The sequence below is a fragment of the Lagenorhynchus albirostris genome, chromosome 10, assembly GCF_949774975.1.
Source record: "Lagenorhynchus albirostris chromosome 10, mLagAlb1.1, whole genome shotgun sequence".
NCBI lineage: Eukaryota > Metazoa > Chordata > Mammalia > Artiodactyla > Delphinidae > Lagenorhynchus > Lagenorhynchus albirostris.
In genome coordinates, this window is record NC_083104.1 from 94,558,010 (window position 1) to 94,582,674 (window position 24,665).

At 42.4% G+C, this 24,665-nt stretch overlaps 1 protein-coding gene across 5 annotated transcripts; it reads left to right on the top strand.

Annotated features, from left to right (window-relative positions):
- The first annotated feature begins 4,989 nt into the window (after positions 1–4,989).
- On the top strand, positions 4,990–24,657 carry TBC1D7 (TBC1 domain family member 7). 5 transcript variants are annotated; one of them, XM_060163673.1, is made up of 8 exons: positions 4,990–5,070; positions 6,476–6,630; positions 7,673–7,753; positions 11,183–11,370; positions 15,273–15,410; positions 21,295–21,440; positions 22,714–22,843; positions 23,876–24,657. In XM_060163673.1, the coding sequence occupies exons 2-8, from the start codon at positions 6,519–6,521 to the stop codon at positions 23,960–23,962; spliced, it is 882 nt and encodes a 293-aa protein (XP_060019656.1). In that variant the 5' UTR covers positions 4,990–5,070; positions 6,476–6,518; the 3' UTR covers positions 23,963–24,657. The 5 variants fall into 5 exon arrangements, with proteins under 5 accessions (XP_060019656.1, XP_060019654.1, XP_060019655.1 ...); XM_060163671.1 differs by having other exon boundaries at positions 4,991–5,148; XM_060163672.1 differs by having other exon boundaries at positions 4,991–5,148; positions 6,511–6,630.
- The last annotated feature ends 8 nt before the right edge of the window (positions 24,658–24,665 follow it).

A 24,665-nucleotide genomic window follows, 5' to 3' on the forward strand; every position in this document is an offset into this window, starting at 1 on the left:
TTTACAGGAAAAAGAACACTAAAGAACATCATCCCTCATGAAAATAGATGCAAAATTTATAAACAAAGTTCTAGTAAATCAAATCCAACAATATATAAAAACGGTAATACATCATGATCAAGTGATGTTTATCCCAGGAATGCATAATTTGTTTACCTTTGAAAATCAATCCGTGTAATTCACCATATTAACAAAGTACTTATGAAAAACCACGTGGTTATCTCCATGCAGAAAAAGCATTTGGCAAATTCTCACATCTGTTCCTGATAAGAATGCCTTTGGGAGATGTGTTTTGCTGGCTCTGAGGTCTGCCGCTTTGGGGTCTCTCTCTACTTTCTCCTACATGTGCCCTGCTTGCTCTCTACTGCCTCTGGAAATTCTTCAGCTACTTTATATTTTTTTCTAGTTTCACTGAAACTGAAATGGAGTTTTCATTTTAACTTTGATGACTTTACCTGCCATCTTGACACTAAAAGGGCCAAAGATTCACGCAAAATATAAAACAGGGCAAAGGTCAAATAATTAACGGTGGCTAATGGATTCATTATTAGCTAAATGACCCCACGTGCACGAGGCAACCTCTGAACTCTGACCAGAGGTTTCCATATACCAGGACAGTATTGGAAGGCCATAATCACGTCCACGTAATACATATCCTACCAGTTTTGACAGGTAAAGTAATATTTCCTCCCTCTAACAGGACAGCTCTGTGTACAATCATGTATCCTGAAAAAGGGTCATGAAAACACACCACTAGTGCCAAATGATGCAAGTATAAAGTAGGCTTCATTAGAGGGAAGATTTACAAGTAGAAAATAGCGGAGCGTATGCAATCCTTCGATTCTCTTCCACAGCTTAGGCAGGGCATAGAGGGTCCATGCACTGCAGACAAACATCACAATCAAGGGGAGCCCCTTCCCCTTAATTTTTCACATATTTACAGTGATGGGGTTGGGTGAAGCACAGATCTGCTATGACACTAAGTGAAGCTCCCTGGTCAGAAAGGGGAGACTCTGGGGGCCTGCACCTGGTGTCTGCCTATGATTAGCCAACTCAGACCTGCTGAACAAGTTCTCCACCAAATGACCGAAATGAAGGAGCCTCCGGGATTTGTCCCTCTTCAGATGTTTTGGAGGTATGATTTTATATGTCAGTCACCTGAATTTATATATTCCCCCAATCATGTTTTAATGGATTTTTTTTACTATGTTAATTTTGCTTGCTGCTCAAAATGAAGACAGTTGCCTTAGAGCTGTAACCTCACTGGGTCTCCATTGCCTTATCTCTTAAAAAAAGAGGGGCGGGCGGCAGAGGTTTCTGGTATTTGATAATTGCTATCCTACCACAGGTGAATTTAAAAAGATGTGATGCCATTCCTAAACACTTTGTGCTGTTTTCATACCCTGAAATCTAGCTCTCAGCCCCATCACATCGAATGGAACGGGCTGACCTTTGAGTCCCTTTCCATCTTGAAAGTGAGTTGACTAGCAGGGCAGTTATTCCCATAATTTTAGTGAGAATAATTAACCACCAGAGGATAGTCAGGTTGCAGGGCGTTAAGGGGTGAAGGTAGCAAGGGATACATTCAAACAAGGGGCACCTGTGACGTTTAAAATTCTTATTTCCATTCAGTTTCACAAAATTTTATTGCCTGCTAAGATTATGATAAGCGCTGTGGAAGAAAGGAAAAGTGGAGGTGAGTATGGGTAGGTTGAGATTCAGGTAATGGGTTTGCCGTTTTAGGTAAGGTGCTTGGAATAGGACTTTGGAGGGAACATTTGTTCAAAATTGAGGTGAGGGAATAGGCCACGTGGTTCTCTGGGGAAACAGCATTTCAGGCGCGGAGGACAGACATGAGAAGGACCCTGGTATTTGATAAGGTAAGAGGAGGCACTCGATGCAGACACTGGTTTTTACTCTGGGTGAAATGGGGAGCCACTGCAGGAGTTTGAGCAGAGGAAGGACATTTTTAAATGGTCACTCTGGCTGCAGTGTTAAGAATCGTCTCCAAGAGACTTATTTCCCGTAGAAGCTTCCAAATATTGTCTGTCAGCTCATCAAAAAGCACAGTGAATGACAGTTAAAGGCAACCACGTTCTGTCACCATTTAGCTAATAGCAGCCAATTCACACATAACCTCACTGTGTCAGGTGCCAGGCATCGCCAAGAACTTTACACATTTTCTCACTTCATCCTTCCAATACCTCTGTGAGATCATCACCACTATTAGTTCTACTGTAAAGGTAAGAAAAAGAAGATTGTAAAACTTAGTGACCGGTCCAAAGTTTAGATGAAGTAAATGGAATTCTTGAAAGCTAAAACTTGAAAAACTCTACTTGCTAATGTGAAGAAACACTGCCTAAGCAAGGCTTAGAACCCCAGTGCTGAAGAGCTAAAGATGGTGTTTGCGGGGTCGGGGAGAGAAGCACAGGTGTTTGCCTTCAACCATCACGCGCTTCTTTCTTAAAGTTCCGTGTAGCCGTTACACCACAAACCTACTGACACCGTAACTGGACTGACTTTGGTGTTGTTGATTTCTAAGAGTCTCTCTAGAGCTTGGCCCCTGTGTGGTCTGCTCTGTACACATTTGGGCTCTTAGGGAAGCCGCTCCCATCACTGAACTGACTTCTCTTTAGGTGGTACTGAGACCATGGGTCAAATCCATTTCACCTGCCTTTACTCATCAAGGTCGTTTTAAGGCTGCATGTCCTCCAGGTGGCCCGTGGCCTAAGCTATAAAGTAACGGGGATGGGGCGGGTGCACAGCCATCAGTGCAAGGGCAAGGCCTTAGTGCATGACTGTCAGTGGTCCCGCTCTGCTGACGGTCAGCATCGCAGTGGTCCTGGTGGTGGCGGTCACCCTGGGTCACAGTCTGTGGGACCCAACTCTGCTTGGGGGGCGTGAGGAGCCTGAGGGACGGCTGGGTGCTGGGTGCCTGGCTCCCTCAGTGATGATGGCGGGGCTGGGTCTGGGGACCCGGCCCCGAAGGCGCTGCCAGCTGAGACCTGCCTCTTCAGCTGAGTCTGGATGAAGGCCAGAGGACCCACACCCGGGTGCTGGACGAATGCACCCGGCCCGGGTACCAGGCCCACACAGCGACCCCCTCTTCTTAGGACCTGGGCCTCAGAGGACGAAAGTTGAGCCTTAGGACTTTGACCAAGTAAAATGAGGGGTACTGATGTTACTTTGCTTACGGGATTTGTTACCTTTAGGAGTATTACACCTTTAGATAAAAAGTTGTAGAACAGAGAATAACATTTGTTTTGATGGAGGTTTACAGGAACATTGTGACCTGACCATGACCTGATCTACATGGACAGCTGCAAGAACAAAGGATCGGACTCCAAGAAGTTTTCAACAACTAACCACAGCCCTCCCTCACCTTTCCTGTAAAAGGGGTTTTTAAACCACCTGTCTCCTTGCATGGCCCTGCAATAAACCTTTCTCTGCTTCAAACTCTGACATTTCTGTATTGCTGGGCTCGCTGTGCGTTGGGCACAGGGACTCGCTTTTGGTAACAGTAAGATGTTTGCCCGAGTTGTTTTGCAGGAACTTGGAATCAGCTGTGTCTAGTTTGAGCTGAGCTGGTTAAGACTAGATGGGACCACCGACCCTCCAACTGGGCATGCGTGAGTTTCTGCTTGGTGATCTTTTGAACGTGCGAAGGCCTGTAGCTTAGTTACACCTGTGTAGAATGACCTTCCCACACCTTTTCCCAATTACCTTTCCCATGACTCTGATCTTCCTGCTTCTTTTTTAGCCCATAAGTATCCCAAGCCTCTTTCAGGGAAGCCGCTTTGAGACGGTTCTCCCTCTCTTTGCTGCAAACCTTGGTGTCTCAGCGTTTGGCTTGCTATGCATTGGACAAAAGAAACCTGGCTCGGTAACAGTTCCTCGCAAACCCAACTGGTTTAAAACCCACTCATCTGGTGCTGCTTGGAGGGCTGTCCCTGAGACCAGTGCTGGTCTGTGACAAGGTAAGCAGAGAAAGTGTTTATAAACTTTAATAGCTATTTTAAAGAGTAATTTTGTCTGCTGAGTCTAAACACTTGGGGCTTGTATACCTTGTTTTTAAACTTCAGTTTTCAAAGAATTTATAGTGTTTTAACTGAGAGGCTGAATATACAGACAGTAGTCGACCATATATGAAAATAAAACGGACCCACAACCTGCCTAGAAAAACAACCCCTTATCCACAAAAACCAGCCTAGGAAGCCAGCCTGACTGCTAGCTGTAGAAACAACCCAGGAAGTGGAACAATAACTACTGTAGCAACTGGCCTGGACTTGATTAGTAACTTACAGCTTCCCTACTTTGTATCTCTGCTTTTCAACTTAGGACCAGCCAGAGAAAGCCAGATGTGGCTTACGGATCACATAGGATACCTGGCTTTTCCTCTACCTGCAGCTTCCCTATGCCAACAGCCTCCCACGAGGGCACACCTGAAACCTTCCCTTTTTTTTCCACTATCAACCTTTCCCCTCCTCTGCCTGCCTTTGAGTTTCTGCCCAAATAGAAGTGATAGTGGGGCTGACTCTCTCGTACAGCAAATTCTCAATAAGTTGCTTTACACTTCTCATTTGGTTGGTCATTTATTTCCACAGACCAGGAAAAAGGAAATAAAAACAAAGCAGGGGTCTGCCACAGACAGATTAAGGAGCACCATCCTGGGGTCTCCGATCACCTCCAGGGTAGGGTTGGGGAGAGCATCCCGGGCACTCGCCGCCCGGGACAGCGGGAGTAAGGTAGTCGCGAGATTCTCCAGACCAGGAATGAGTAGGGGGAGCAGGGAGACGGGTGCGGGAAATGGGCGGGGAGCTTGAGATGCTAGATTGACTTGCATCCCGTTACTTCACGTGTCTGGGTTGCAGAGTCTCCAACCCCACTGCGTGGGGTGGGGTGGGGGGTGGAGCTTCCGCGCAGGCTCTCGGCGCACGCGCACTCTCGGCACCGCCCCGTGGAGCGGAGCTGACGTCACGTCCGGCGGACGCCGTGGCTGCTGGGTATTATCTCCTGGGCGCGGGTGTTCAGCCGTCTCCCTCCGCCCGGCGGGCCCTGGGCGGTCGGCAGGTCAGCGCACCGGGTCAGGTTCCCGCTGCCTCCCTGGAGCGCTTAGTCTGAACCCGGGTGTGGTTTTCACTACTAGAGGTGAAGCATAATAGGGAGAGTGGGACCTGGGGTCTTGGATCAGGGTGTGTTTACTTTTCCCGTCAGGTGGGCGCTGCTGGGCAGCAAGGAAACTTACTTTATTTTCTCCCGGAGGACGCGTTTGCTGTTGCATTGCAGTCAGAGGATGGTGTCCTTAGATGGCAGCCACCGAATCGCCTTGCAGCTGTTTGGATGCTGCTTTTAAATAAATCCCACCTTATTTAGTGTTTTAATGCTTTGGAATCCTGCTTTTAAAAAACGTTTGGTCCTAAGAGCTCAGTACCCTGTAGAATTCCTCAATCTAAACGAATTCTATTCTTTCCTGTGCCCGAAGCGTCTCAGTGCGGATCTTGTTAATAAGGAACACCTTGGCTGTCTAGAACTAAACCCTCCCCTAGCCCCTGGGGACATCTCGGAATTTCTAAAACCTGAGGGTTATACTCTGCACCGACGCTTTAAGCGTTTGGGGCAGGCAGTGGTATATTTTTTGGAAAATGCATTACATCCATTCTGTTCTTAAAACACAGACCTAATTTGACCTTTTCCTGACGACTTGCCTTCAGTCCTACTGAAGGTTATTGTGAAAGAACCAGAGAGACCAGCGAACTTTTTGAGTTCTGATGCCAGATTCTAAGTCATTATTTTGTCTCCAACTCTGTGATATCACTTGTCAACCGACTACATTCCTGCCCCTCTTCTGGTTTATAATTTAATGTTTAATCTGTTGTGGGTTTTGAATTGACAATTACATTTGATAGAATTGTGTTTAAAGGAAAACTAAGTGAGGAACTTGGGTTTGTGGGTTTTTTTTTTTTACTTTTTATAACTTAGTTTTTTGTTTTACAAAATGCCTATTTTAGAAAAGACAGCTAAGCCAAAGAAAGAAAATTAAAATTATCTGGAATCCTGCCTAAAGATAACCATTGTTAACATTTCGGAATACTCTTAATTAGAAAAAATTTTTTTAAACAGTCATCATGTATATTTGGTAATCCCTTTTGCATGACATTTTGTCTGTCTTCCTATTTCAGTAACTTTTTTCTTTGAACGTGTGTAACAGCTGCAGAATATACCATTGTGCTAGGTTCTCTCCTAATAGTGCTAAGGCATGAACCTTGTGCCATCTGTTACAGCAGCTCAGAGGACTTTTGTTTTATATCTTAGTTTTTGGCCAAGGTGCAAAGGTGAGGTGATGTTAGGGTGTGTAAAAGGGAAGGTTTAATACTGAGTCCTATGCAAGGGCAGGCCATTTATCATAGTGTATCAGATTCATGGAAAAGTTGGAGAAAATCATTCAATTTTTCATCAATTCTTCATTTGTTTTTAGGCTCACTCTTTTCTGCTCCCTATTCTGTCTCCAAGAATGAAACATGACTGAGGACTCCCAGAGAAACTTCCGTTCGGTATATTATGAAAAAGTGGGGTTTCGTGGAGTGGAAGAAAAGAAATCATTAGAAATTCTCCTAAAAGATGACTGTCTGGGTGAGTTTGATAAGTTAAATTTACCTTATTGGTTCTCAGTCATTCCCAGATCTTCTGAAATTAAATGTTACCTTTAAAGATGTCCAGAGGTATTGGTTACCTGCCGTATTTTTTTAATGATAGGATGGCAGCAGAATGGTATATTTTGGGAGAAGTTAAGGATTTTTCAAGTTTATATTTCACTGAGTCAGAGCCAGACCTTTTTGAAAGGCCTCTTTAGTAGTCAGTAATATTTTTTTCTCTTATTAGACCCATGTATTTTCTTTTCTCAATTTTCAGAGGTGTCATCATAGCTTCTGGGTAAATTTGCAGCAACCCTTGCCATGATTTTCTTTTATGGAAATACTGAAACTGCATTATATATTGACATTTTTATTCTAAACCAGTCATAATAAGGCCTGTTCTATTGCTATAGAATAAACTGAGCCATAGTTAAAAACAGTAGTTTAAATGCATAGAGTGTTTTAAAGTTTCAAAAACATTTCCCACCTGACCTTTGATCCTCACTAGGCAGTCTGTATTTTAAGTATTCTAATTCTCACTTGACAAGTAGGGAAACTGAGGCCCAAGATGGTTGAATGTGGCTTACTGGTGAATGTGGGGATTTGCAGGCTGACTGTGCCACTCACCGACGATGTAAACTTAAAGTCACAAACTGCTCTGAGCTTCAGTTTCTGCATCTTTGAAACAATAACTACCCAATAGGCTTGCGATGTGGATAAATGAAATAAGTTCTATAAATAGTAACTACTGCTGATGTTATAGTGAATGTAGTAATATATGCAAAATGCATCTCCTACACCGTGAAACATGAATTGTTTTTAAATAGCTAGTTGGAAAAAAAAAATACATAGCTAGTTGGAACACCTGGGCTGGAAGTCAGTCTACTGTTACCTTTCCTAGATTTGCTGATTATATAGCAGCCTGCCTCCGAAGAGATGTCTTACTATACTTTTGGTTTTCAGACATGAAATGCATCTTTACCTATTGTGATCAGCATGAAAAGCATCTAATCTTTTTTTTTTTCTTTTTCTTCCTCTAGATATTGAGAAACTTTGTACTTTTAGTCAGAGGTTCCCGCTCCCATCCATGTACCGTGCATTGGTCTGGAAGGTGCTTCTAGGTATGATTTCCAAGATTTGGAAACTTTGTCTTCAAAAATATTGAATGATGGGATCATTGGCATCTTATCAGTCAGAAAAAGGATTTCTTTAGGCCTTTTACTGGGTACTGGGTCTAACCTCGGGACCCTGAATCACCACTCACTTTGGAAGCCTGGAAGAAGGTGACCTTCAGAGGCAGTCCACTGCGTGTCACTCTTGAGTGTCCGGTGACATTAGAAGAGACAGTGATGCACCTTCCTGAGACAAGGTGTGGGAAGAGCATTGGGCCGGGAGAAAGGCGAACTGGTCTGGGCTTTACTGTCAGCTTAGTAACCTTCCAGAAGATGCCAGTAGGCCTCTTTTTTTTTTTTTTTTTTCCTTTTTTTGTTTCATCTGTAAAATGAGGATATTGAGCTAAATTAACTCCTAGGGTTTAGCTCTTGATTTGTTAGTCTGTGACTCCCAGCTGTAGAGGTATAACTTCCTAAGGAGTGCTGTCAGAATCAAAAAAGGAATTGAAGAGTTTTTACTTCCTAGAAGCACAAATGAATAACTTACAGTGAAGAGTGGCTGAAGGAGAAGGGAAAACAGTCTCGCTCAGTTTCTGTGGAAGAAAACGTGTATTAGGTGCCCCAAGTGACTGGCAGTATGCCTTTTGAGCTAAGGATTTATTTTTTCTGTTATTGCTGAGCCTGCTGATGTAGAAAATACCCATCCATTACTACCCTCCTTTTCTTTGTTTAAAAAAAACAGAAGTTAGGATGATCCTAGAATTCCCTTGTGAGGCAGGTATCAATGTTGCAATTTTACCGATGGGGAAAAAAGACTGAAGCGAAATAACTTGCCTGAAGCCTTATAGCCTGTGAGTGGCAGAGCTAGGATTTGAGCTCAGGTTTGTAGAGCCCATTTGAAGTTAGGCTAGATTTCTAGACCTTGTTTTCTTTCCAAGATGTACTATATTTTCAGGACCTGAAAAATCTGGAGTCCCGAATCTGATTGTGTAATGTGGAGCCAGCGAGGGCATGCAAGCCGTGCTAGAAAGCACTGTGCTTTGCCTTTTTTGTTGTGCCTCTTGCCAGCCTTTGTACACTTACTTTTCTAATAGGTCACCGTGCGGTTAAAATATAGAGAGTGTGTGAAAACGACCTCAGTTTTTCCCTGAGCATTTAAAAAATCTTAGTGTTTCCAGTGCCCATCAAAGTAAATTGCCTTCCAGGGGTGCCTTTTAGGTGGGAATGTCGATCATATTTGTATCTGCTGAGAAAGACTGTGTGTCTTATTAACTGATAATGCCAGTGGGTTAGTATGAGATGGACAGTTGTCCTTTGCAGCTGAGCGCCAAGGCCTGTCAGGCTGTCCATCACCTCCCTTCTTCGTGGCTTGCTTTATCAGGTGAGTCTCCCTTGTTTTTGCTGTTAAAGGCACTCGAGGGACTTCCCTGGTGACGCAGTGGTTAAGAATCCGCCTGCCAATGCAGGGGACACGGGTTTGAGCCCTGGTCTGGAAGGATCCCACATGCTTCAGGGCAACTAAGCCCGTGCGCCACAACTGCTGAGCCCGTGTGCCACAGCTACTGAAGCCCGTGTGCCTAGAGCCCGTGCTCTGCAACGAGAAGCCACTGCAATGAGAAGCCCGCCCACCACAATGAAGAGTAGACCTCGCTCACCACAACTAGAGAAAGCCCACGCACAGCAATGAAGACCCAAGGCAGCCAAAAATTAATTTAAAATTTTTTAAAAAGGCACTCGAGATTTAGAGCTGCCACGCTATGTTGGGAGTTTGGTTCCAACATTAACCTCCCACCGTGTTAGTCTTCAGAGCTCATCCAAGTTACGTTTCCCAGAATGTTCTTTAGAATACTGGATCTGTGGTAGTTTGCACCAAAGAGAAAGCCATAGTCAAGTGTACTAGCTAATAACACTTACACTAGCTTAGTGTGTGCCATGTACTTTTAGTGTTTTATGTATGTTAATTTGTTTAGTCAGCATTCCAGTTGTGTGAGATGGGTATTATTCTTCCCATTCTTCAGATGGAGAAGCTAAGGCACAGGAAGATCAAGTTGCTGAGGGTCACCCTGCTGGTTAACTGTAGAGCTAGACTTCAGACCCAGGAACTTTGACTCTGGAGCTTGGGCTACGATACAGTTTCATGAAGTTTAATGAGGCTGGGGTAAATAAATGGAAGATGTTTTTCTTTATAGCAAAACTTAAAGCCTTAATTTCATTGTCACCACTCCCCAAATCTATTTGACCCTGGTACTCTTTTTCTCATGAAGACCCTTGGGGGTCATGTTCTGCCGAGAACATTTGGTGAAATGCTTACCCATGCCATTTCCTGCCTCTGGAAGATAAGGAAACAAGTCCCCAGAGAGACATTTGTGAGCATCTTGGTGTTAACATCTCTGGGACTAGTTGACTGAAGGCCCATCCAATGCTCTTTCCAGTGTGTTTTCTCCATGCCATTTGTTTGTATTTAAAAAAATGTGGTTCTTGTCCCAAAGTCTAATGAGTAGACATCATGTTTAAATATATTAATGAGCATAAAATGGCATTGAAATGTAATATAAGGTCACTTTGGTAGTGAAAATTAGAGATTTTTTTTCCTTCTAAAGAGACTTTAGGACTTTGAGCAAGTTTTAGTTGTTGGGGAAGAAAAGGATTTGACCACTTGGTGGTGGTTCTAAGATGAAGGGGGCTGTGTTGTCAGCTACAACTCCCTTAACACAATACCACAGACTGGGTGGCTTAAATAACAATTTATATCCTCCCAGTTCTGGAGGCTGGGAAGTCCAAGATCAAGGTGCTGGCCGATTTTGTTCCTGGTAAAGCATCACCTCCTGGTGTGCTGTGTCCTCACACAGCAGAGAGAGAAACCACACCAGCTCTGGTGGCTCCTCCTTTTCTTACAAGGGCACTAGCCCTGTTGGATTAGGGCCCCACCTTATGACTTCTTTTAACCTTAATTACCTCCTAAAGGCCCTGTTGCCAAATATAGTCACATTGGGGGTTAGGGCTTCAACATATGAATTGTGGAGGTTGGGGGATGGGAACAATTCCATATTAGGGGCCAAGCACAGCAACTGGAGATAGGCCTTTAGCAGCTAAGGGTGGCCCGAGGCTGACAACCGTAAACTTGAATGACATCATTATTGTAATTGGTGTGATTTATCTTGAATTTATGTGGCACATTTATTCAAAGGCTTTATGATGTGTCATTTCTCTTTAATATCAATGATGTAATTGCCATTCGAATATGGATAGTATTTAAAATTTGATTTATAGTGTGAATTTCTAAAAGATAATCTATACGGTAACTAAATATTTGTGTGAGTTCTAGTCTAATTGTGGTAGGCAGCTTCGCACAGGATTCTCTTCCATAGAAGAGGAATTTGGATTGGTGCCTCAGTATTTTGCCCTTTTTTTTTTCCCCCCTGACCTGGGTCTCTATAGGCATCTTGCCTCCACACCATGAGTCCCATGCCCAGGTGATGATGTATCGCAAGGAGCAGTACTCTGATGTCCTTCACGCCCTGGAAGTCATTCGCTTCATCAGTGATGCCACCCCTCAGGTTGAAGTCTATCTCTACATGCATCGGCTGGAGTCTGGGAAGTTGCCTCGAAGCCCCTCCTTTGCACTGGTCAGTGGTGCTTTTGTCTGGCCCTTGGTTCAGCTTTAGACCTGCTCCGTCTGCCAGCCTTTGTTTGTGTTATGTTTCACCTTAGGAACTTTCAATGGCTCCTCTTTGTAGAATAAAAGCAACACATCTTTCCCAGACATTCATAGCCCTGTACATTTTGACCCAATCTCCCTGATGTTTTAAAATTTTGTTTTGAAGTAATTTCAAAGTTACAGAAAAGTTGCAAGAATACTATCAAGAAATCCCATATACCCTCTATCCCGGTTCCCTAGTCATTAACACTTTACCATGTTTGCTTTGTTATTTTTCCTATATATGTATACATATTTTTTTTCCAAACCACTTGATAATAAGACGTAGATGCGGCATCCCATTCCTTCAGATTCCTGCAGTGTATCCTTGCTAAAGATGAGAACACTCCCCTAGGTGACCATAGTTCTGTCATCAACACCAAGAAGTTGACATTCATACAGTATTAACATCTAATCTTCAGACTCCATTCCTGTCTGACCGATTGTCCCAATAATGCCCTTTATCTAAACAATAAAAGTTGTGGTTCAGAACTTATCAAACTTTCAACTACTAGTTTTACCATTTGTTGACGATTTAAAAATTTTTTTTTCTGTTTTAATTCTTCATTTTAAGATAGTAGAAAAAAGTTGCATAAAGAGTTAAGTGTTCCCATATACCTTCACCTAGCATCCTCAGATGTTACATCTTAATTATACTCTGGTTACTTATCAAAACCAGAAAATTAGCAGTGATACAATACCATGAACTAATCTGTAGGTGTTATTGAAATTTTACTGACTGTCCCACCGATGTTCTTTTTCTGGTCCAGGATCCAATCTGGGATCATGCATTACGTTTACCATGTCTTAGTTGCCTTTAATCTGGAACAGTCCCTCAGTCTTCCTCTGTCTTTCATGACTGACAGTTTTGAAGAGTACTGGCCAGTAGAACATTTCTCAATTTGGGTTTGTGTGTTTACTCATGCTTAAAATCTAGTTATGCGTTTCTGGCAGGAATTCCACAGAAATATGATACTTATTACTCTTGCTGCTAACTTTGATCACTTGGTTAAGGTGGTGTCTGCCAGGTTTCTTCAAGGTGAGGTTGCTGTTTTCCCTTTGTAATTAATAAGTAACTTGTGGGGAGGTACTTTGAAACTATGTAATTATCAATCCACTGACTCTGGCCTGAAACAATTTTTACTGTGCTGATTGCCAAATGGTGATCTCCTAACTCCTTCGTTCCTTCTGCATTTATTCATTGACTTTTCTGTAAGGAAGAGTTTTCCCTTCTCCCTCATTTATGTATATCAGTATGAATTTATAGATTCCTCTTTTATTCAATGGCCTATAATTCATTACTACCATTATTTTGATGTTAAAATTGTCCCATATTTAGCCAGCGGGAGCCCCTTCAAGCTGACTTCTTTGTCTTTTATTTTTTATTTTTTTGCAGTACGCGGGCCTCCCACTGTTGTGGCCTCTCCTGTTGCGGAGCACAGGCTCCGGACACGCAGGCTCAGTGGCCATGGCTCACGGGCCCAGCCGCTCCGCAGCACGTGGGATCTTCCCGGACCGGGGCACGAACCCGTGTCCCCTGCATCGGCAGGAGGACTCTCAACCACTGTGCCACCAGGGAAGCCCTCTGACTTCTGTGTCTTTTTGACAAGCTCCCATCATTTTGAGCACTTTCATACTTTCTAGCACAAAAAGATATTCCAGGCTCATTTTGTACTTTCCCTACCCCAGGCTTGGAATCAGGCTTTTTTTTTTTGGAGTACTATAGTTAGAAACCAAGAACAGGGTGCTAGGTATATTCATTGTCCCTGGTGTGTCATTGCCTCTAGGCCCTCTCGGCAGACAGCTAGGAAATATACACACACCTATATGTTTATATATCTATTTATTTCTATATTGAAGACCCTGAGTTAATGCCAGAAGTGCCAATTCCTTTCTAATATCACAAGTTCATTTTAGCCCTCACCCTTTTTATATTTGCAACTTTCTTCTCTGGCAGTGACAGTGAGGCTAATGGAAGCCTCTTCTTATTTGTATTTATTTCTTTGCTCGTTCCTCTGTCTGTGACCAACACGGCGGCCACCTCTCTGGCCCTGGCCTGCAGGCCACACAGGCCTTGTAGTCACTGGCTGCCTCCTTGGCCCTGACCCCTCCTTGGCCTCAGGCCCACAGGCTCCAGCCTGCTTTATAGATTTCACCTTTGACAAACTGCTCACTCTAGTTTCTTGGACTGCTTATTGTTTATAAAGGGAAGAGAGGGGGAGTGGAGGAGGGCAGGCAAAGTAATGACTATAGCTCTTGGGCTTTGGCTATTTTAATACAACTTGCAGTTCACTCTAAGCATTTTAACTTTTGGCTAAAACAGTGAATTGTTCGGAAGAGGGATTTGCCTGCAAACTGTGCTGTTTTGTAATTTTTTTGGTGGCTGTTGAAGATTGCAGTGTGCTAGCACAGCAGTTTGGACTTCGACTTGTGCTTTCTTTTTGAGGCTGCTTTGGGTCCCGTGGGCAAAGCTTAGGTCGTCCACTTTGATGAAGTTTATCAAGAGAGAACATTCCTGAAAATAGTTGGAACCCTCAAACTTTAAATTTTATTTCCCATCGGCAGAATGCAGTTAGCTGATAGTACTACACAAGTTCCTAAACTGTATATGAAGTTAGGTTAGATTATCCATTAGCTCAAGAGATCTAGATGGTAGGTTATCGTTTCCACCTCATCCCTGTTCAGCTTTCCAGGCTGGAGGTCCAGGCACCTGTACCGTGGCCTCAGGCTGACGTGCTGTCCAAGTTTTGTTCTGGGCTCAAGCCTCCTTGGTCACCAAGCCCTAGAAGCTGTATTTTCCTTATCTTTTAATGAGACTTGTGTGACAGTGCTCGGCACAGGGCTGGGTACATAGAAGCTGCCTTCAGCTGGAGGGCGCTCGTCCTCTTGGCTGTGTCTCAGAGTAACTGGGAGCAGCGCTGAGATGCCAGGTTCAGGAGCACCCAGCACAGCGCCAGGGCTGGGTGGGAGTCCACGAAAGGAGACTTTCTGCTGTTCCTGACATTTGGTAGAATGTTCATAAGTGGATAGGAGGCCTAAAATGCAATACTTCTGTTAAAATAGGTATTTTGGTTTTAACTTGGGACTTCTTAGGGGAGTAGAAGGAAACTTTTTAGTTTCTTTTCAATGTTTAAAACCCTTCAGCTGTTAAATCCTAGATGAAAATGTAAAGCTTTTGGTGTAAGATATGGTGTTAGAAAACAGGTTTTTCAAGTGGATTCCAGTTTTTATGAGATTTCTTTCAAAACTTACTTGAGGGTTTGCTTTCATGCTCTGAGTATTGACACAGGGTTTGAGAAATGCCATTCTTCGAAGTCCTAAAATTCTGACTCTAGGGTCATTTTTAGGTTTTTAGGTGCTTAAAGATAGAACAAAAATTTAAAGCTATGTATGAATGCTTTGAAATAAAATGCTTATTAATCCTTTTGGGGTCATTTAATGTTTGCAAATTATTGACAAGGTCTCCAGTTGTTTGCTGTTGATCACTTCTGTTTGAAAGGAATTCTCCTCCAGCGCAGAGAATACTCTTGGGTGTAGAGTCAGCCCTTGCTTAGGGTTTGTGTTGACTCTTTGGCCTTAATGTTAGAAGTTGGAAAATCTCTGAACGTTCAGCTTGAAAGCTGAGTGTTCAGAAGCAGCGCTGACTCGGATTCCTCTGGTTACTCCTCATCTCCCCTTGGTCATCTTTTTAGTGAGGGACTGTGAGCTTTTGGTCCCACTTTGATTTATTGCAGGTCCTTCAGAATCTAGGGAGCAAGGCTTCATTATTATTAAAGAATTCTGTATTTCTCTCTTCTGCCTCCCTCTTGAGAGTTATTATTAATCTTGCAGGAGCCAGAAGATGAAGTATTTCTTGCCATTGCTAAAGCCATGGAAGAGATGGTGGAAGATAGCATTGACTGTTACTGGCTCACCCGATGCTTTGTGAACCAACTGAATAACAAGTACCGGGATTTTCTACCCCAGCTGGTGAGGGATGATGTTATGGCTATTTTGGGGTGGGCGTGAGCAATGGTGATGGGGGTCCTCAGGAAATGGTGCTGCTACAATTATGCGTGGACCCTCTGTGGTGGGAATCAGCAGATACCTTCTGTAAAAGGCCAGATGGTAAATATTTCCAGCTTGGTGGGCTGGGTGTGTATGTCTCTGGTGCAAGCACACAGCTCTGCTGTTGTCACACAAAATACATACAAGCATGGTTGTGGCCGGATTTGGCCTCTGCAGGCTGTAGCTTGCCCACCCCCCGCTCTATGGTATTCCTTATCTTGATCCAGAATCCCCTGACTTTAGCTAGAATTACCGTCTGTACTAAGGTTTAAGTTTGGCTGTGTAGAATGGGAAGCCCAAGTAAGAGGCTTTGTCTTCTCTCATGTAAGCAGAAGTCTGGAGGGGAGGCAGCCCAGGGCTGGCGCCACAGCCACTGTATGGCCAGGGACCCAGGCTCGTGTCCTCCTGTACTAGCCTTCTTAGGTGTGATCCTTCCACTCGTGATCCCATGACAGATGCTGGAGTGACAGCCATGACGTCCCTGTTCTAGGCAGGAAGGGAAAAGCAAAGATGAAAGTAAAGGAGGAGAAGTGACAAGCCAGGCCAGCCTGTCCCCCTTTAACAGACTTGCCTTCTGCATGACTGTTGGCGGGCAGGGCTGTGTCACTAGGCCACCCCAGTTTGCAGTGGAGCCTGGGAAATGTGGTCGGTTCGTTTTAGCCGGGCACACTGTGATCTCACATTAGAGTCGGGACTCTGTGAGGAAGGCAGCCGGTGGTCTGTACACTCTGACTTGGGAATCTGGCATCAGCACAAGCCAGGGGTCCTTTGCCATTCTCTCTGCCCAGTGTTTCCCCTCATTTTATAAAAATGAGTCTTTTAAGTCATTGAATTGTTTCACTTGGAAATTCTGTAGAAAGCAGTAACCGTGTACAGGACGCAGGGTCAGGTGCAGGGCGCAGGTCAGCCAAGCCCTGGAGATCCGTCCCTGCTGTGTCCGTTAGGGTGGTCGGCGAGACTCTTCGGCCCTCCGTTTCCCAGGGCACTGAACAGGAGTGTTTTTTATGTACTTGCATTAAGTAAAATTTGATTTTAGAATTTTGAAATTTAATTCACTTAATTTCAATAAAATAAAAGCATGGCATTGGAGCATATGGAAATGAAATGTTAGCTGCCTGATTAAATCAAGAGGTGTGAATCATACTGTGATTCGCTTTTCTTATTATTGGAGTAAATGCAGTAGCATTTTGATAGTTTGTTTAAAAATTCATTATTTTTAATAACATAAGTAACAGATGCATTCTCGAAGTATTAAGTAATCCAAATGAATCCAGTGTCGTCACAGACCTGCACCAGCGCCTCCCCTCCCCCACTTTCTAAGACGTGGGCATTGTCCTCAGCTTGGTGTGTATTTGTCTAGACTATTCTATGTGCATTGGAATGGATGAGGTTGCGAGTGCATTCCCATGAACACGTGTGTGTGTATATGTATATAACATATATATATATAATTTTTTTAAGATGTAAGTATTATCATACTGTTCATACGGCCCTACAATTCTTTTTAAAAATTAATGTCTGGGAGCTTTTCCATGTCAATACACATAGGTAGTTTTCAGTCCTGACTTCCTATTAGTACCACCTGTGAGCTCTTAAAAATGACCAAACCAATGAAATCAGAATCTTCAGGGGGGTGAGGGCCCAGAATTCTACTTTTTTAAAACTCCAAGTGATTCTGAAATGAGGCTAGGATTGAGAGTCGCTCATTTAGAACCACTTTAAAAAATTCTCATAGTATTTTCTGTTAAGAATTTGCCCCAATTCAATGTAAAGGCTCCATGCTGACAGTCCCACTCCGTGTACGTGATGTGTTCCCATGTGTGTATGTGTGCGTGTGTCTCTAGGGTGGGTTACCTATACAACAGATGCTCAATTGCAAGAGACATACTTAAATTTGTTAACTACCAGGTTACTTACCCAGAAGTTGTACCAGTTTTGCTTCCCCCAACAGTTTATGAGATTTCCTGTTTTCCACCCCATTGCCAGTACTTGATAGTATCACTCTCTTAAAACTTTTCCAATCTGATAGTGAAATGGTAGCCCATTTTAATTTCCATTGCCTCATTTTTGAGTGAAGTTAAGCAGCTTTGGGTATGTTTATTGGTCATCATATTTGTCTACCTTTCTATCTTGTTTCCGTCTTTCCTTTTTTTTGGTAAGAGTTATTGCTATATGCTGGATGCTGGATATTTATCCTTTGTTAAATAAGTTAAATGTTTTTTCTGAAAATATTTCTCCCTGTTGTGTAAAGATGTAAAGAATTGATACCATTGGATTTATCAGTATTTCTTTTGCTGTTTTGTATCTCAGTTAGAAAGCCCTTTCTAATCCCGAGATTTAAAAACGAGTTTTTAAAAAGCTTCTAACTTTTAAAAATATTTGAACATTTTAAAATTTAGTTCTTTAATTGGCGAAGGACTTACCTTTGTGACTGGCATCAGACGCAGACGTGACTGTTTCTTTTGTGGTTATAACTGCAGCACAGCTTCAGCCAGCACCCCACTGCCCTCTTCCTCCTCGCTCTGGTCAACGGTTTGAGAACATGATTCATGCCAACCAAGACTAAATTTGCTTTGCTGATAAATTATTTCATCTTAACACATCTGTTTTTACAGATGAGGACACTGAAGCACAGAGCAGTTAAGTAACTTGTCCAAGGCCACACAGTTAATAAGCAGTAGAACTACCACTTAAACTGTTGGTCAGTTCATTCTTTTCTTTACAGATTTGTAATGTCCTCTTTATCATGTACTAGGTTTATATATATATTTATCTCTTTCTGGGCTCCTTTTTTTTTTTTCTATCAAGGTATTTGTCTGTTTCCTGGCCAGTACCATGACTTACCTTAACTTCCTAGCATATTTTCATAGCTGGTAGGGAAATTTCCCTCTTATTGTTCTTTTTCAAACATGCCTTGAGCTTTTTTTTTAAAGAAATGCATTTTAGAATCGGCAAGATACTTAATGTCCCTATGTCCCCTGAACCTTAATTTCCCCATCTTCAGAAAAGGGGGTTTATTTTCGCATGTACATTATAGTGCCTAGCACATAGGTTTTTATAGTTGCAATTTTTTTTTAAGGTTCAGAATGTATAAGAAAAGCTAAATTTCCTTTGTGTTGCTATTTGATTTAGGCATCAAGTGACAAACTTCTTTTGTGTGTGACTTAAACTTTTAAAGTCAAGTTTTAAAAGAAGTTGTCTTTAGTTAAACCTTGTTTAGTCCTTAAAATTTTTTATTGTTGTATACTAGATCTCTTCTGCCCAGCTTTTTGTTAGTTTCTAAAATCTTGTCTGTCATCTTTTCAAATTTTTGTGGTTTTACCAAATGTGTTATCACAGAACATAGGTGGTTTCATAATCCTGGGGAAATGTGCACATGATAGACAGTGACGGGCTTTTGACATCCAAAGAAAAGAATATTTCTGGTGATGATGCCTCTATGTTGTAGTGTTCTGATCTATAGGATTACATCACAGCTTTCCTCTCCATACAAGCTTTTGGAAATTCTCTTTGATGAGGCCTCTGATTGCCAAGGAGAGTAGAGGCCAGCTTCAGTGGTGTGACATGGAAGGTCTCTGTTGTTCTCTTCAGATCAGACTGCCTTTAAGCCATCTCAGTCTTAACTGTGTTTAGTCATTAAAGTAAGTGAGTTTTCTTTCCTTGCCATTGATATAATTTTTAAAAGCTGTCCTAAAGAGAGGGTTTTTTTCTTTTAATGAACACTATTAGCAGCCTCTTCTTAAGTTTAATATAAATTCCTCTCAAGGTGGTTAAATCTCTTGCCAGGTTTTGCCATCTGTTGAGGTATGCTTTATTTCCTTAAAAGTAAGTATATGAGAGTCATGGAAATATTGGAAATAACCTAAATGTTTTACAGTAAAATATAAATAAAATCATCACATCTACGATTTCTACTATTTGCTGTGTCCTAAAAATTTCAGGCAGTATAAATGTCATCTTCCACTAAAAAGAAAAAAAAAAGCACACATGGATATGTATTTATATTCACCCTCTTAGATTTAGCAGTGGTATCTGATACACGTTTTTCTTCACCCTGCTTTATTTTTTTTTTAACCTAATATATGCTGGGGATTATGCCATGAGCAGTATATAGAGACATTCCTTATTCCTTTTCACAGCTGCATACCACTCCATCCTAGTTTATTCAACCCATCCTCTATTGTTGGCTAATTGAGATGTTTCCAGTCTCTTGCTGTTATAACAGGTGAATAGCTTTGTGCATGTATCTTTTTGTATATTTGCCAGTATATGTGGGGGATAGATTTCCTAGAAATGAATTGACCTAGATCAAGGGGTAAAGGCATATGTTACTCAGCTAGGTTTTTTTCAAATTCCTCTTTGTAGAGCTCATACCCTTTTGCGTACTCATGATCAACAAATGAGAACACCAGTTTCCCTATAGCCTCGCCAACCTGGTATGTGTTCTTGCCAGCATGATCGGTGAGAAAGGATACCTTACTATAGTTTCAGGTTGCATTTCTTTTATTATAGCCAGGTTGAGCGTCTTTTCATATGGGTTAGAGCCATGTGCATTTTTTTCCTATAGAGGTTTTGGCCTTTTCCTTTTTTAGAAGCTCTCTTTATTTAGGGATATTTATCCTTTAAGCTGGACCAGTTATCAATGCGTGGCCCTCTTTGTCTGGCCAAGTCCCATCCCTTCTTCGTGGGCCAGCTCAAACGTCAGCTGTCCTGGGAAACTCTTTCTGGCTTCTTAAGTATATAGGTTAGGATTCCCACCTGGATGTACCCATCGTCTCTGCTTATTCCCATCATAGCATCTCTGCCTTCAAGGAGCTTCCAACCTGACTGAGAGAGCTGCAAAGAGCTAACTATAACACACTGTAATAAAGCTATCTTGCTTTTTACTCCCTTCCCTATATATGTAGCAGTGTCTGGCTACGGTGGATGTTGTAAAGGTTATGAATTGCCTCTTTGGCAGAAGTACAGTGGTGCAGATATTTAGTTTAAAAAAAAATTGCATTTGGCCAGGTGATATGGGATCTGGTTGTGCCCTTCTGGATAGAGAGTACAGACTTGAGGGTTTGACCTTAGGATCCGTGCTTTGCCAGAGAACCCTGTAAATACAGCAGACCCGTCTGGGAGCCGGCTTTGTTAGCTCCCACCCCAGTCTTCTAGTGCTGGCTGCTGTGTAACCGTACATGGGAGAGGCTGCCAGGCGGAACCCTGGAGCATTGTCCCCCTGTGTTATTCCTGTACCTCTCCGGAATTCTTGTGCACATCTTGCTGGGGACAGAGCTACCCCTGTTGTAGCTGCCAAGTGCAGAGTGTGCTCCACGTGGGTCAGCGTAGGTGGCATCAGTGACTGCTGGGCCTTTTCATCTCCATTCTTCCTAGTTCCCTGTCCCCGCTTTAGTCCCGCTCTGTTTCTTTGGTCTTAAGCCTTGTCCTTTCCCTGAACTTATAACCTGCTGCCCTAGAGCAGCCAGAACGCGGGCCTTTCTTAGCTCCCCAGAGCAACTGAGTTTTGGTTTGGGCTTTTGTCTTAGGTTGTCGAATCTGGCTAGCACAATTGGGACTAACTAGGGTGACTAACGGTTCCTTTTAGCCTGGGACTGTCCCAGGAAACCCCTTAGTCCTGGACGCTTGGTTCCTCTGGTTAGTTCTGACCTGGGAAACTGCTGCTTCACCAGTGACTTAAATGCGCCTGAAGCTTTGTCTTCTAGCATTTCCTGCGTTCAGCATGTACGCTTTTCCATCACAGGCTGTAAGATCAGGTAACATTATGTCACAGGAACTGAGTAATCTCTTCCTGTTTAATCATTAGCCAAAGGCTTTTGAACAATACTTGAACCTGGAAGACAGCCGACTGCTGAGTCATCTGAAGACAAGTTCTGCAGTGTCCAAACTTCCCTATGATCTCTGGTTCAAGAGATGCTTCGCCGGCTGCTTGCCTGAATCCAGCTTACAGAGGCAAGTATTTCTTTCAAATACGGACTGCAGGCTCAGAGGCAGAAAAATCCTGTGTTCTTTTTTTTTTTTTTAACGTGATCATCTTGGAATATGAATTTGCTTTAGAACAATACAATAATTTGATGCTGACTTCTCCAGCAGCTAACATAACAACACACGATTCTGCTTATTATATATAAAGTTAGAAATATTAGAAATATCTCATTAATATAAATATTAAAAATGTTACAACATACAGTTAGAGAAATTGAAGGCCCTCAATGTGTTCGATGCTGTTCAATATTCCCGTGTGAAATAGTCTCTAGGAGTATATGTGGGCTTTTCCAGAAATGGAGCAGGTCCTAGAGAAAATGTGTATTTCTAAAGTAGCTGAAGGCAGTGAGAGACTTGAGACTCAAACTCAGCTCTTCCATCAACTTCAGACGTGTTACGGGTATTTCGGTGTCCTGGATCACCCCATCCACAACTTTGCAGTTGAGGAGAAAGGTAAATGTACAGAGGACATTACAAGACAATGCATTTGGCATGTATAGAATAATACCAACTGTAAGAGTTTATAGGAGTTATCAGAATAGTTATTTTAGAGTATATTCAGTTGGCTCCCGTTGGCTTCTTAATTAAGGAATTTAAACCACTGGAAAATGAAATTGAATTTATCATTTCATTTGCTGCTTTTGTTGTTCCTTACCATGTAATGATTATATGAACATTACAAAATGTTAGTAAAATCTAAGCTTTGGTTTAGGACTTTCCTGCCCGAAAATGTCAGTTTTGAAACATTAGGGAATTGGCATACTGGTCAATTCCTAGCAGAGCAAATATTGATACTTTCTAGCCATGGTTCCTTTTTTCCTTCCACTGCTGATTGTGTCTGAAATAGATTTCAAACGGCTGATCTGTGTTGTTTTCCTTGGTGATGATTTCTTCATAGCTCTTCTCTGAAGCTCATGAACTCAGCCCTCTGTATCCGCAGATGCGCATCTGCAGATTCAGCTGATCCTGTGCTGTGTTTATAATTTGTGGTTGGTTGAATCCTTGGATGTGGAATCTGCAGATATAGAAGGCTGACTGTACCACCTCATTTTACACAAGGGACTTGAGCCTCCACGGATCTTGGTATCCACAGCAAGTGAGTCCTGGAACCAATTCCCTGGGGATACTGAGGGACGATGGTACTTAAAAGAAAATGTAATTTGATTTAATTTTGAAATTTGAGCTGTTTAGATAAACATAAACGTCAAACTCATAATTTGATTATATCTTTATTTTGCAGGGTTTGGGATAAAGTCATAAGTGGATCCTGTAAGATACTAGTTTTTGTAGCTGTAGAAATTCTCTTAACCTTTAAAATAAAAGTAATGGCACTGAACGGTGCAGAGAAGATAACAAAGTTTCTGGAAAATGTAAGTGTACTTTGTTTTGTTTTAATTTTGAATCTAGAAGGGAAGTCAGTTTAGCAAGCCAGATTTTTCTACTGCATTAAATTATTTCAGAGACAGAGTATACTTTTACATCATAAGAAACAATTTTCCCCTGGAAGTTTCAAGTTGGTCTGTGCATTGTAGTGCAGTCCTTTGGGGTCAGTGGTCTGAGCAGCAAGTCTCCATGAGTGTATGCGCCTGGGACTGGAGTCTCATCCCCTGATGTGACCCCTAGGATGTTTGTCAAGAAAAGGAAGAGGTGAGATCTTTATTTTAGGGTGACTGATCTTTGTTGCTGGAAAAGGAAACCTGATGTTTTGAGGGATTTTGTAAGTCCTTTCATTTCTGTTGCTATCTCTGGTAGAGTCCCAGTTGGATTTGTTAATGTGCTGAAATGTAAACTTAGAGCATGTTGAAAAGGGTCAAAATGAATCTGTTTTTCCCCGTCTTTGTATCTTAGAATACCCTTAACCAGGCAAGAAGAGGTGGAAGTAAAGAGACTTAGGTGTGAGTGAATTTCACCGGACCCCAAATCTATATATTTTAATCAGTCAATGTTAACAGTTGAACAGTGGCCCAGTAAATAAGTACTAAGTGAAGGTATGTTGGATCAGAGAACCGTCATCGTTGTAATAATTAGTGGCTCACAGTGCCAGGGCCACTGCTAAGTATTTTTTGTGAATTATGTCATGTAACCCGGTAAAGAGCCCTGTGAATTGCGGCTATCATTTGCCTCATTTTAGAGACGGGGATCTGAACCCAGGGAGCTCAGATAATGCCCAGGAGTCCACAAGTAGTGGGCAGTGCAGGATTCGACCCTAGGCGGTATGACACAACTGCTCCTTGCTGCGGCCTCAGGTGGCGCATGAAACAGATCCTGGCACTAGCCTCCTGTGCGATCGCTTTCTGAAAAATGCTGAAAACTCCAGTGGAAATGAGATTTGTACCAGAATGAAAATGAGGGAGATACTGAAGTCGGAAACACATTTCAGAGATTGGTTTGCTTGTTTACAGATCCCCCAGGACAGCTCGGATGCGATTGTGAGCAAGGCCATCGACTTATGGCACAAACACTGCGGGACCCCGGTCCACTCCGCCTGAACATTCCTGACATTGTGGACAGTCTGCCAGGCCTGCCCAGAGGGCTTTTTTGGGACATGGTCTACTAAACTGATAATAGGGTTCTCACTTTGGTACTCAAAGTGTAATTGTTTTCCCAGCAAAATTTATTTAAGATACCTGGAGTCGCTGTGTTGTGGAATGGCATCTTCTGATTACACAGAACTACAGAGTTCAACTCTGAATAGCATTTTAAAAAAAAATTATTTATTGAGGTATATAGGTGATTTACAATGTGTTAATTTCTGTACAGCAAAACGATTCAGTTATACATTCTTTTTCATATTCCTTTCCGTTATGGTTGATCACAGGCTATTGAATATAGTCCCCTGTGCTTATACAATAGGAACTTGTTCTGAACAGCATTTTGAAAGCGTTGTTTGAAAATAGCTCCCAGCTTGTACAGCAGTTGAGTCAGGGTGGGTGGGTGCTTCAGGAAGCAGGGTGTAACCAAGCTTGCCCTGCTCCTCTCTACTTAGCACCAAGCTAGTTACTTTCTAAGGTCTATTTCTGGAATGACAAACAGCTTCCTTACGTTGACAACTCAGAATCGGCTTTTGTTGATACAGTACCTCTTGAAATCTAAGCAGAGTTTCTAAATCTTCTGAAATCTAAATCTGTTTTCTGAGACTTTGTCTTGCTAAATAGGTTTAAATAAAGGCCTTACATTTTTTTTTCTCTTTAT

What these genes read in the sequence shown, in the direction of transcription:
- TBC1D7 (XM_060163673.1), top strand. Translation starts at nt 6,519, where the DNA reads ATGACTGAGGACTCCCAGAGAAACTTCCGTTCGGTATATTATGAAAAA. An exon ending in CCTAAAAGATGACTGTCTGG is followed by an intron (nt 6,631 to 7,672) that starts GTGAGTTTGATA and finishes TTCTTCCTCTAG; the next exon opens with ATATTGAGAAACTTTGTACT. An exon ending in GAAGCCCCTCCTTTGCACTG is followed by an intron (nt 11,371 to 15,272) that starts GTCAGTGGTGCT and finishes TTAATCTTGCAG; the next exon opens with GAGCCAGAAGATGAAGTATT.